This window comes from Akebia trifoliata, chromosome 5 (assembly GCF_017979445.1).
Source record: "Akebia trifoliata isolate Shusen 1 chromosome 5, ASM1797944v1, whole genome shotgun sequence".
NCBI lineage: Eukaryota > Viridiplantae > Streptophyta > Magnoliopsida > Ranunculales > Lardizabalaceae > Akebia > Akebia trifoliata.
The window spans coordinates 17,986,151-17,999,208 of record NC_141379.1 but is presented as its reverse complement, the minus strand read 5'-3'; the positions used below and the strand labels follow the sequence as shown (position 1 = coordinate 17,999,208).

At 38.4% G+C, this 13,058-nt stretch overlaps 1 protein-coding gene across 4 annotated transcripts in view; it reads right to left on the bottom strand.

Moving 5' to 3' along the window:
* The window catches only part of LOC147401585 (ribosomal RNA small subunit methyltransferase J), a 34,461-nt gene extending 22,133 nt beyond the window's left edge, over positions 1–12,328 (bottom strand). For 2 of the 4 annotated variants that reach the window (XM_086442908.1, XM_086442911.1), the window contains exons 1-2: positions 11,798–12,328; positions 3,813–3,920 (exon numbers count right to left, since the gene is read on the bottom strand). In XM_086442908.1, coding sequence (XP_086299034.1) covers positions 3,813–3,920; positions 11,798–12,250 — 561 coding nt within the window. In that variant the 5' untranslated portion in view covers positions 12,251–12,328. The remainder of the gene's footprint in view (positions 1–3,812; positions 3,921–11,797) is intronic. The other 2 variants (XM_086442910.1, XM_086442912.1) reach the window with 1 other exon arrangement.
* Between the last annotated feature and the right edge of the window lie 730 nt (positions 12,329–13,058).

Below are 13,058 nucleotides of genomic sequence, written 5' to 3'. Positions count from 1 at the left end.
GAGTAAGGCTCGGGGATATTATCGAACCAAGCTTTAAATCCGCCTTCCCCTTCATCCACACTCCCGCAAGAATAGGCCTCAGTTCCCTCGAACTGAGCTGAAAGACACAATTTCCCTTCAGCTACTCTCCCTCAAAAGTAGGGTTTGGGGATAGTATCAAACCAAGCTGAAAGTCCGCCTTTCCCTTCAACCACTCTCCCTCAAGAGTAGGTCTCAGTCCCCTCAAACTGAGTTGAAAAACATCCCTTCATCTACTCTCCCTCAAGAGTAGGGCTCGAGGAGTGTGGGTACGTTGCCAACATCTTATTTGGGTATTCCACTTGGTGCGGCTTATAATAGCAAGGAGATTTGGAATCTGATTTTGGAAAGAATGGGGAAGAGGTTGAGTAAGTGCAAGGTAAGAAATATATCTAAAGGGGGAAAGATAAGACTGATAAAAAGCACGTTGTCCAATATCCCGAATTACCACATGTCATTATTCTCTTTGCCGAGGAGTGTGGAGATAAAAATGGACAAGATTTGTAGAGATTTCTTTTGGCATGACAAGGACATAAAAAATACCACATGGTGAGTTGGAGGAAGATTTGTATCCCTAAGTTACATGGAGGGCTGGGTATTAGAAGTTTTGCCAATATGAATTCGGCTTTGTTGGCCAAGTGATTATGGAGATTTGATGAGGAAAATGACAGTCTTTGGAGAAATGTGGTGGCACAAAAGTATGGGGTGAATAAGTTCGGTTGGGAGAATAGAGAAGCAAAAGGTGTGAATGGGTGTGGGGTATAGATTCTTTGAAAAACTCCGTTCTGTAAAAAGGTGAAATTCAAAATGGGAAGGGGCTAGAGTCAGGTTTTAGGAGGATAGATGGTGCGAAGATACACCTTTGATGGAGCTTTTCCCAGGGCTATACGTTATGTCTAACAAGAAAAGGAAGTCTGTTGATTCCTTTTTGATTGGGGATAATAGGGATAGGTCGTGGGATTTGGGTTTCAGGCACAATTTTAATGATTGGGAAATGGATAGTGTGGGGAGGATTTTGGAAGTGATTGGGTCAACACCGAGACAGAGGATCGTAAATTGTGGGACGGTATGAAGAATAGAGTCATCTCGGTAAAGTCTATGTATAGTGTCGGCTTGAATGAGATGACATCTACCTTTCTGGCATCTTTGATTTGGGGAGTTAAGGTTCCGTCAAAAGTTTCGGTGTTTATTTGGCTAACCGCTTTGGGCAAATTGACAACTATGGACCAATTGATTAGAAGAGGCTTCCATACTCCAAATTGTTGCTTGATATGCATGAGAAATGAGGAGACGAATGATCATTTATTTCTGCATTGCGCTTTTGTTTGCCAGGTGTGGTCCCATTTCATCAGTCTCTTTGGCATGGTCGATTGCTTTCCAAAGACAGTCAAGGAGCTCTTTGAATCTCGGCTAGTATGGGGTTTTTCTTTCAAAGCTTCTAAGCATATTTTGTGGAGTTTGCTTCCTTTTGTCATTTGTTGGGGGATTTGGAAGGAAAGAAATAGTAGAACTTTGGAGGGAAAGGAGCAACATATACATGTTCTCATCTTATCCATTCTAGGGCTTTTGTTCTTCTGGGGGAAGGTTTTTTAAAGTATTTAAAGGGATATTTTTTTAGGATTTTGTTGTTAGGTGAGAGGTTATTTGTAACTTAGAGGCGGCCTGAGGGGGCTTATTCTTCTATCTTCTTTATTAAGTATTATTTGGGGTCTTCTCGACCCTACCTTTTTCTCTCTATTTAATAAAATTTCAACTTATCAAAAAAAAATATTATCAAACCGAATTAGAAAACTTGATCTTTTTTTTCCTACTCTCTCTTAAGAGTAGGGCTCAATTCTCTAAACAAATCGAACCTAAAAGCCTTAATCTTTTAGAACATGCTCTCCCTTAAGAACCGGACTCAGTTCCCTTAATGAACTGACCTAAAAGACTTTAACCTTTAGAAGAGGCTACTGTGGAGGGATAAAAATCCTCTCTTATATGGACCGTTCATTCTCAACAATCGACACACATCTCAAGATGGACACGTGGAATTATTCGGGAGGAACTCTATCTAATAGGGAATAATCCCCATTTGGGAGGATTCTCCCCTTTTAGATAATTACTTTATTTAGATATGGGTAAATATGACAATTCTAATTTAATTAGAATTAGAATTCCTATTTTAGGTGTAGAGCTTTTCTATTTAAAGGGGCTAAAAGTTATTGTAAAGGGAAAGGGAAAAAAGAAGAGGAGAAAAGGGAAAGAAAAATAGGTATTGGACAGGGAGGGAAAATCATGTAATAAGGAAATATATAGTGGAATGGCTCCCTGAGCCTGTGGATGTAAGCATATTTGCCGAACCACTTAAAAAACTCCTATGTTCTTTAACTTTTTTACGTTTTTCTGTTATTTGTATGGTTTGTATGTGCAAATTCGAGGATCATCAATGAATCTCTAGTATCTTGAGGTCAAACACAAAAATTACCTCTACACCTACTAAACATTTTGATTGTTTCTTCCTCCATCTTGAAGCTACACAATTACATGAATTATCATGATTTTGTTAAAATATGTGTTCATTCAAAAAAATGTTATCTGTAAATGATGCCATGATTTCCAGGATGAGTTGCTCGTCGCATATGTCATCAAACCTTTATGTTGTGCAGGGGGCTAAATGTAAATGGTGCAAAATGAATTAATCCAAGTGTATGCCACATGGACTAATCACAAGTGAGATGATAAAAACACAATAAACATGGAGGGACCATGAGGCTGTAGGTTTGGAATTTTTGTGCTTTATGCTATTCAAATGGCAAATCGATTGACCATATTCTCTAACATTGTCCTTTTATGTTCAAAATTTGATCCCATTTTTTAGGTTGTTAATTTTTCTTGGGTTATGCTTTCATCCACCTTACTAGTTTTTCTGAGTTGGAATCGTCAACTTTTCACAAGCAAGAGGAAGAGTTTTTGGGCCTTGTTCACCTTTGCTATTTGTTGGGTGTGGAAGGAAAGAAATAGGAGAATCTTCTCCGAGGTCGAAAATCCTAACCATGATGTATTTTTGTTGATTCTTGGTCTTCTTTTTCGTTGGTACAAGTTGGATGGGTCTTTTAGAGGGGGGTTTTTTGAGGATTTCGTGTTTAGATGGGATGCCCTTTGCAATATGTAAGGCAGTCTTTTCATTTTCTGATATTTTCTTGTTTTTTGGCCAATCCCCTCGACTGCCTTATTAATGATATTGCTTTACTTATCAAAAAAATAAAGTGATTAGCTGACCCATGATATTGCTTATTCAACATTTTTTATTAGAATAATATATTAAATTTCAGACCATTGGATGAGGACATTTTAGTCATTTTATACCACTTAACCTAGAAATAGGTTTATTAGGGCAAAAAAGGAAGGGCTCAATCTTCTAACCCTATTGGGAGCACACACACACTCTCTTTCTTTGTCTCTGAATCTATCACTCTCTTGCGTCTTTTTCCCCTTAGACCCAAGCAACAACCCCTGAATGGTATCTTCTCGGTTTAGGCAAGATGTTGGATCCACCTCACCTTTACCCCTCGTGTTTCATCATCTAAAGCAGTATATATAATTATTTAAATGGGAACTAATCAAAGTATTAGAGTCTAAATACATTATATACTATGGAGTAAAACAAACATGTATCACAAAGTCAAATTATATGCACATATTTCAATCTAATAGTAGTCAAATAGGAATTAGCAATCACCATCTAATTAGAATGTTTTCTCTAATATAAAGATAATTTGGAGAAATCACAGCGTATTCGCATACATAGTCACCTTTTGTGTGAGCCCAATAAGAGTTGAATGTTGAACTTCATCCCTTCCCTTTTGAAACAACTCATCAATTGACTTACATAGCATGGCATTTTTGTTGACCTGCAAATTCTATCCCAAATGAATGACATGGAAAAAAGCAATTCAGGGAATTCTTTACATGTTAAAGATAAATATGCATATAAGAATGTTGCGATGGATAAGTAAAATGACCAAGAAAGATAAAATTAGAAATGAAACATTCATGAAAATGCATAGTATAGGAAAGTCAATTGAGATGGCTGTCATGCAAAACGAGTATCGATAATCAACCTGGTTCAATAGCACGTGCAAGTTGGAGGTTCTACAAGAGCAAGCTGAAGACCAACAATGACATGGATCGAGGTAGTGTAAACAGATTCAAAGACTCTTGAACTAATGGAACGCATGGTTTTGAATAGAATTGAATGGAAGACATAATTCATACAGCCGACACAGACTTTTGGGATAAGGATGATAAGAGACTACATTATGGCATAGATCCATCAATCAACGTATTCTACTTTGTATAACAAATTGGGAAAAACACAGCTCAGTGAGACGATCCTAACCATCTGCAAGCAGGAACAAATATCATTTGACGTCATCTTGAGGTTGTAGAGAGTCCAAAAAGGTTTGACCCTCCCTTGGTTGACCAAAAGCCATATGGCGCCCTATTAGTAGAGCAACTTCAGTTGACTAGTCAAAGATGACCAAGCGCCACATGGCGGCACACTGATGGAGCAAAGCAAACACAGAAAAGCATGACATGGCGTAGTGAGGTGATGAAAGCATGCGCACCACGACTAGGCCTCAACAAGCTGACAATGCCGTTAAGGAAAGTTGTTATGAAAGTGGTCCCAAACCGTTATGAATAAGACAAAAATTATAGTTGGCACATATAGGCACAATGGGAGGCAATTAATGATTAGCATATTGGCAGATGACGCGTAGAAAGAAGATGAATATTATTGACAAGGCACGAGCTGGATCAATACAAAGGCATCACATGTACTTATCAGATGACAACTTCAACGTGGATTAGGGTTTGCCTCCGCCATGTGGCAAGGTGTAATAGGCTAAAGACCCCTATAAATAGAGGGACCTTTTTTGGGGATCCTTATCCAATTTCTAGGAGCCACCACATTTTGGCAACTCTACTGGGGAATGAAGAACCAACATCCTCACAAACGGAGATGAAGACAACTTGAAGCAAAACTGGGGGCATTATGCCAGAACAGTTGGAGCAGCCCGAAGCTACGCAAAGAGAAAGCGAACCTCATCCTATGAACCCATTGGAAGCGATGAACTAGATCTAGCGTGGATTTGCACAAACAAATCACGACATTCTAGTGGTATTACAAACGATACAACCAACCATTACCACGATGATCGAAGGGGTTGATCCTTGCAGAAGATGCACTTCTATAGCAACGGAACCCCAATTTACGGACCCATTGCCTGTGGGTCAAGGAGATTGTCTTGTATCGAGACAAGCAACCACATCAACCGCACCAGAACAGTTTGTCATAGTAGAAGAGCTATCCAAACTTTTAACTAAAGAAAACCCAGAATGTTTCTACTAGTTGCTTCCACCGTATCCGAGCGATATGCTACAAAAACCTTATCCCAAGGGATACATCAATCTGTCTTTCCCTATGTACAATGACCGAGGAAACACTAGGGAGCACGTGGCGCGTTTTCTAGAAGACATGGGTGAGCACAATATGAATCAAGAACTTTGCCTAAGGGAATTTTCAAAATCACTCACAGGACATGCTTATACATGGTACAATAGTCTACCAGTCGGATCAATACCATCATGGCGTTAGATGGTAAAGTTATTTCACAAGAAATACTTCTTTGTGAAAGAACAGGTGATAGTGGCTGACCTAAGCAAACTCCAACAAGGAAACAGAGAGAAATTATGCGAGTTTGTGAGGAGGTTTCGGCGTGTCGTCATGGATTGTCACGAAGTGATGGTAGAAGTTCGTTTTGTCGACATTTGTATTAGTGGGATGACACCGATTTACAAGGTACACCTCGAAAACTTGCAGATATCCACCTTCTCTGAACTCCATGACACCACCAAGAAGAGCGTCATTACCATACTATTGGCATCCGGAAGGAATGAGAAAGTTTTAACTAAAAAACTGAGTGTGTGTCCAAAAGAAAATAGTTGCACGCCTTCACGCCTTTATGGTTACTGGCAACAAACGCAAAGAATTCAAAAAACATAGGCGAGACACCAAACAACAGAACCACTTCACAGAAGAATCACAAAGCTTCCCATGTAGCATGGAAGATGTTGAAGAATTTTTGGAAACCTAGATTCAAGAAAAAGCAATAAATCTACCCACGCCAAGCCACGAGCCCACATTGAGAGAAGAATCACATCTGCATTATGTCAATTCCATCAAATGGTAGAACACCCCATGGGCGAGTGCAACACTCTCAAACATATCTTCCTAAAAAGATCATGAACGGTGAATTCTTACTTCCAAAGGGGTCTGAAAATGAAGGCATCACCCTCAACCCAAGAGAGCCACGATGATGGTGCTAACTCATAACCCAAGAGATTTCCAAGACAAAGAACAAGATTACACCAGTATAGAAGAAAAATTATGCAACACCAAATTAGCCAGGAAAATGTTTGATGGACTGGGATTCTCCAAAGGAAAACGCTACCAAGCCGCACTATCACTCGCTGCCATCACCCATAAAGAGGAGATTACCCATGAAGTCGTTGTTGCAACGTCCTGTGTCGACAACCGCTACACTCTACTCACGATGAGTTTCGACAAAGGAGATCTCCCCGAAAACTTTGTGGAGCATACAAGACCGTTATATGTAACGGCGGTGACTAATGGAAGAGAGTTGCGTCGCGCCTTCGTCAATACCGACACCAATTAAACTTGATGCCGACTTCTACACTTGAAGTGATTGGAATACCAAAGACACAAATTGTTGACCAGCCGATAAACATTCATGGGTTCAATGGCCAGGCATTCAACACAGTGGGGTACATAGATGTCGACTTCCACGTTGGATCGACTAGGTCGCTGACTCGATTCCACGTAATAGATACCAAAGCGACTTATCATGTCTTACTAGGGCAGCCATGGCTACATCAACATCAAGCCATCAGTTCTAACTGTCACCAATGTGTGAAAACCTTGGTAAAGGGGAAAGTTGTCATAATAAGGGCTTCTAAAGCGCCTTTTGCACCCTAGGAGGCTCACTTTGCCAAAGCAACATTCCATGACAACACTGATATCTCTAAAGGGAGAATGGAAACTTATGCAAAGTCCCTTCCAAAATGGGAAAGTCAGTCGCAGCAATATCCTAAGCGCCAACGATCGTTATCTGCAAAAGACAAGTTGACAACGCGAATCACAAAGGTCCCATTACCAGACGAATGAACTGCATACTATTTATGATAGTCTACCGGAGGGAATGAAACTACTCCCTCCAGCAACTTAGACGAAGTCGGCAATATAAAACAAGAAGGCGACCTTGAGAATATGACTTTAAAAAAATTGGCAACAATCAATATAGGAGATGAAGTTCAAGATTGCCCTCTACGCATCAGTGAGAGCCTCAGTCAGGAGAAGAGCGCAATTATTGAGCTTTTGAGTGAAAAAAAAGGATATTTTCATTTGACAATATGATGAAATGTCAGGATTGGACCAAGAACTAGTAACGCACCATCTCAATGTGGCGCCCAACGCAAAACCAATTAAGCAAACGTCACGAAAATTTAGACATAATGTCAAGCTCCAAATCGAAGAAGAAATACGACGACTATTGGCTACAGGTTTCATCAAGCCAATACAACACCCGCGGTTAAAGGTTAGCGTATTGGCAGATGACACGTAGAAAGGAGACGAAGATTATTGACAAGGCACGAGCTGGATCAATACAAAGGCACCACTTGTACTTATCAGCTGATAGTTTCGACGTAGATTAGGGTTTGCCTCCGCCATGTGGCAAAGTGTAATGAGCTAAAGACCCTTATAAATAAGGGGAGAGCAGGACCTTTTTGGGGATCTGTATCCAATTTCTGGGAGCTACCGCAGGTATATCACAAATTTAAGGACATCAATTGAATTATTTTTCCACCCAAAATCTCATTGGTGGGTAAGCCAACAACTATGCATGCATACAACTTAGTAACATGAAAAATGAATAAATACTGGTTAGATATATTTTTCATAGCACATCTAAAAATAAAAGTATGAACTAGGTTTTTTACCCCTTTTAGTCTTGATGGTCTAGCCATTTTGTTCTTAGAATGTGTTGGATAAGAACCCAAATAAAAAGAAGAAAATATATATATATATATAGGAGAAGGCTAACGTCCAAGACCTCATGGGTACATTAGCATTGTCCAACACTTTTTTCCCAATAATACCCCTCCTCATTTTGTCTTTTAGCGAAAAAGACAAGGGCATGTTAGTCTTTTACACAATAAATACATTTATTATGTCATTAATACATGCATTTATGTGTAAAAGACACATACACCATTGTCTTTTTCACTAAAAGACAAAACGAAGAGGGGTATTATTGAAAAAAAAAAAAAGTGTTGGACAATGCTAACGTCCCCATGAAGTATTAGACGTTAACATTCCCCACATATATATAATAAATAAATAAAAACACAATAGTGGAACCCCACTCTCTCCATCTTCCACATAAAGAGGAGTTGGGATTTAAGTCTCACTAAAAATTTTGAGGACTACTTTTCTTTTCCTTCCCAATAATATACCCTTCCAACTTTATTGCCTTCTACCCCCCTTAACCCCAAAGACAATGCCCATGCCAATAGACATGGGCAAACTCATATATATAGGATTAGGATCGAGGGACTACTATTTGTTACAACATTTTTCACAAAGCCTGGATGTCGTCCATTACAAGATCCTATGCATCCAGCGGTGGTGTTAAAAACATTGAAAAAATGGACAACATCCGAGTAGTGTTGAAAAAAACATTGTGACAAATAGTTGTCCCCCGATCCTGACTCATATATATATATATAGGGAGTGGTTCAGTAGCCCTAAAGTTTGCCAAACATTATGCCAAACATTTTTCAAAACATGGGTTAGAAGTTTTGGAATGAACTGATTTTTTGTGAGGATGATCTCTATGATGAGGAGATCATCCTCACCAAAAATCAGCTTATTCTAAAACTTCTAACCCCATCAAAAGTGATTTACAAAAATTGGACGGTCCACGATTATTCAATTTGTAAACTAGGGTTAGAAATTTCAAAATGTGATCTCTTCACCGTATAGATCATCCTCAAAAAAATCAGCTCTTTCCAAAGCTTCTAACCCATGTTTTGAAAAATGTTTGGTACAATGTTTGGCAAACTTTAGGGCTGCTGAACCGCTCCCATATATATATATACATGAGGGTTCAGAGGTCATAAAAAGAGCCAAGCTAAAAATTTCGAAATGAGCTGATTTTTTGTGAGGATGATCTCTATGCGGAATCATCCTGGCCACCTAGAAACCTACAAGAAGGAATTCATAGATTACAATGCAAAAGTCCCTAGCCAATTTCCACCTCAAAATCTAAAAACTCATCAAACAAATAAGGGAAAAATAATCCAAAATTCTCAAATCAAATGCAGAAAGAGTGTCAATTTTTGACAGAACTCCACTAAGGATATCTCCATTAGAAACGAAATAATTTAGAATAAAAAGCTAACGTAAAATTTTACTTAGAAAGATAGTAAATTTTAAAATGGTCATATACATGAAAATAATACAACAAATATATATATATATATATATATATATATATATATATATGGGTGGCGTTTGGAGGCCCTAAAGAGAGCCAAACATTGTGACAAACATTTTTTCAATCTATGGGTTAGAAGTTTCGGAATGGGCTGATTTTTTGTGAGGGTGATCTCTATGATGAGAAGACCATCCTCACAAAAAATCAGCCCATTCTGAAACTTTTAACCCCATCAAAAGTGGTTTACAAAAATTGGACGGTCCGCAATTCTTCAACTTGTAAACTAGGGTTAGAAGTTTTGGAATGAGCTGGTTTTTGGTGAGGATGATCTCCTCATCATAGAGATCATCCTCACAAAAATATAGGGAGCGGTTCAGCAGCCCTAAAGTTTGCCAAACAATGTGCCAAACATTTTTCAAAATAGGGGTTAGAAGTTTCGGAATGAGCTGATTTTTTGTGAGGATGATCTCTATGATGAAATCAGCCTATTCCAAAATTTATAACCCCATCAAAAGTGATTTACAAAAATTGGACAGTCCACGATTCTTCAATTTGTAACCTAGGGTTAGAAATTTCAAAATGAGCTGATTTTTGGAGAGGATGATCTCCTCATCATAGAGATCATCCTCACAAAAAATCAGCTCATTCCAAAACTTCTAACCCATGTTTTGAAAAATGTTTGGCACAATGTTTGGCAAACTTTAGTGCTGCTGAACCGCTCCATATATATATATATATATGGGTCCCGTTCAATGGGTAACTTTTTGGCAAAACATTTTTCAAAACATGAGTTAGAAGTTTTGGAATGGGCTGATTTTTGGTGAGGATGATCTCTACGGTGAGGAGATCATCATCACCAAAAATCAGCCCATTCCAAAACTTCTAACTCATGTTTTGAAAAATGTTTTGCCAAAAAGTTAGCCATTGAACGCTACCCTATATATACATATGTATATGTATATACATACATATACATATGTATATATATATATACATATGTATATGTATGTATATATGTATATACATACATATACATATGTATATGTATATAGGGTCCCGTTCAATGGCCAACAGTTTGGCAAAACATTTTGGCAAACACTTCTTCAAAACATGGGTTAGAGGTCTTGGAATGGGCTGATTTTTGGTGAGGATGATCTCTACAGTGAGGAGATCATCCTCACCAAAAATCAGCTCATTCCAAAACTTCTAGCCCCAGTTTACAAGTTGAAAAATCGTGAACCGTCCATTTTTTGTAAATCATTTTTGATGGGGTTAGAAGTTTTGGAATGGGCTGATTTTTGGTGATGATGATCTCCTCACCGTAGAGATCATCCTCACCAAAAATCAGCCCATTCCAGGACCTCTAACCCATGTTTTGAAAAATGTGTTTGCCAAACTGTTGGCCATTGAACGCTACCCATGTATATATATATATTATGGGAGCGGTTTGGCAGCCCCAAAGTTTGCCAAGTTTTGTGCCAAACATTTTTTGTAAATCACTTTTGATGGGGTAGAAGTTTTGGAATAGGCTGATTTTTTGTGAGGATGATCTCTACAGTGAAGAGATCATCCTCACAAAAAATCCGCTCATTTTGAAACTTCTAACCCTAGTTTACAAGTTGAAGAATTATGAACCGTCCAATTTTTGTAAATCACTTTGGATGGGGTTAGAAGTTTTGGAATAGGCTGGTTTTTGGTGAGGATGATCTCCTCATCATAGAGATCATCCTCACAAAAAATCATCTCATTCCAAAGCTTCTAACCCATATTTTGAAAAATGTTTGGCACCAAACTTGGCAAACTTTAGGGCTGCTGAACCGTCCCCATATATTATATATGTATATATATAGGGTCCCGTTCAATGGCTAACTTTTTGGCAAACTTTTATAAATAGGCCCAATTTATCTACCACTTGAAGGGATGAAAAATCCAGTTCAGATCATTCATCTGATACAGGACCATCTGGCCCTCATTCCCAACCCAACAATGTTTTGCACTTCTGCCAATGAATTACATCTTGAATTTTTTTCTCTCGGTAATTGAAAAAAGGCAAAAGAAAAATGCTTTTATTTTTCTCTGCTCCCAGCTAGGGACTTATTGGCACACTATGTCAAATTTTATTTTCTAAACCCCAATTCACATTAATCCGAATTTCTCAATGTAAGTGCAGAAAAGCCAATTCAAAATAGTCGAATTTGCAATTGAAACCCACTCACCAATTTCCTTCTTTTCTCCTTAGGCGAATTGAATTTCCTGACAGTCTTAACAAATGCAATAACAAAAGTAATTCCAGCGTAAGCCAACGGAACTGCGAGAATCCAAGGGAGCGAACTTCCAGCAACTCTGGGCCCGGGAATCGCCTGTGTTACTGACCCCGTGAACTCCACCAAGTCCATCGCCTTCTCCTGAATCCAAGGCAAGTCTTCTTCTTCCACTTCTTCTTCTTTAGGGTTTCTTTGTTGTTGTTGCTCAAGTGAGAATTCTTCGCTCCTCTTTTTCGCCATTGTTGAAAACAGGCGGAGAGTGGTGTGTCTCTGTTTTTGCCTTTGGCGAGAAGGGATTTTGGAGAGGGGTGAAGGTGCAACTAGGCCCTTCCGAAGTGCACCATGGTACAGGTTAGCAGAGGCGGCTGTCGAAGCTCCAATCACGACTACGTGTGAACAAGCCATGGGATGGGATGGGATGGGAGGTGTTATTCCGTTCTATTATATTTTCTCTCTCGATCGAATTCCGTTCACCTACTTGAGTTTGCTTTACGTATCGATAATATTGAGAGATGTTATTGGTATCCCAACTTTTATTAGTAACACACCAATTATTATAAAAATAAATGAATAATGTTGAAGTAACCTTAAAATGTACATCGATTGTACATTATGATGTTGTGGTGCACACATAACCATAAATGTTTTTCATCAAGATATGAGTGAAATGCATCTATGGTTAGTGTGCACCACAACATCAAAATGTCAGAATCAATGTACATTTCAATGTTATTTCAGCATGACTCAAAATAAATAGGGTACTTAGACATCTCATGTTAAACTAGTGATATTAGATTTACCCGCTTGCAAAATTTAAGATTAGTGTAAGTCCATGTTGCTTCTTCTTGATTTAAGAGTGAAAATTTTGATTTAGTAATTTAAGTATTTGAAGACCATTTTGAAACTTTCACTCGTATCTCAAATGCTTTTGATCGAGATACAAATGAAAAGAATCTATTATGTGTGCACCACAACATCAGAATGTCAGAATCGATATACATTTTAATGTTACTCCAGCAAGACTCGAAATAAATAAGGTATTTTAGAAACATCTCTTGTTAAATTGTGATGTTAGGTTTACCCCCTGCAAAATTTAAGATTAGTGTAAGTTCATGTTGCTTCGTCTTGATTTAACAGTAAAATTTGTTATTTAGTAATTTAAGTATTTAATGACCATTTTTCAAAAAAATAAATTCCCCCCCCTTCCCCCCCT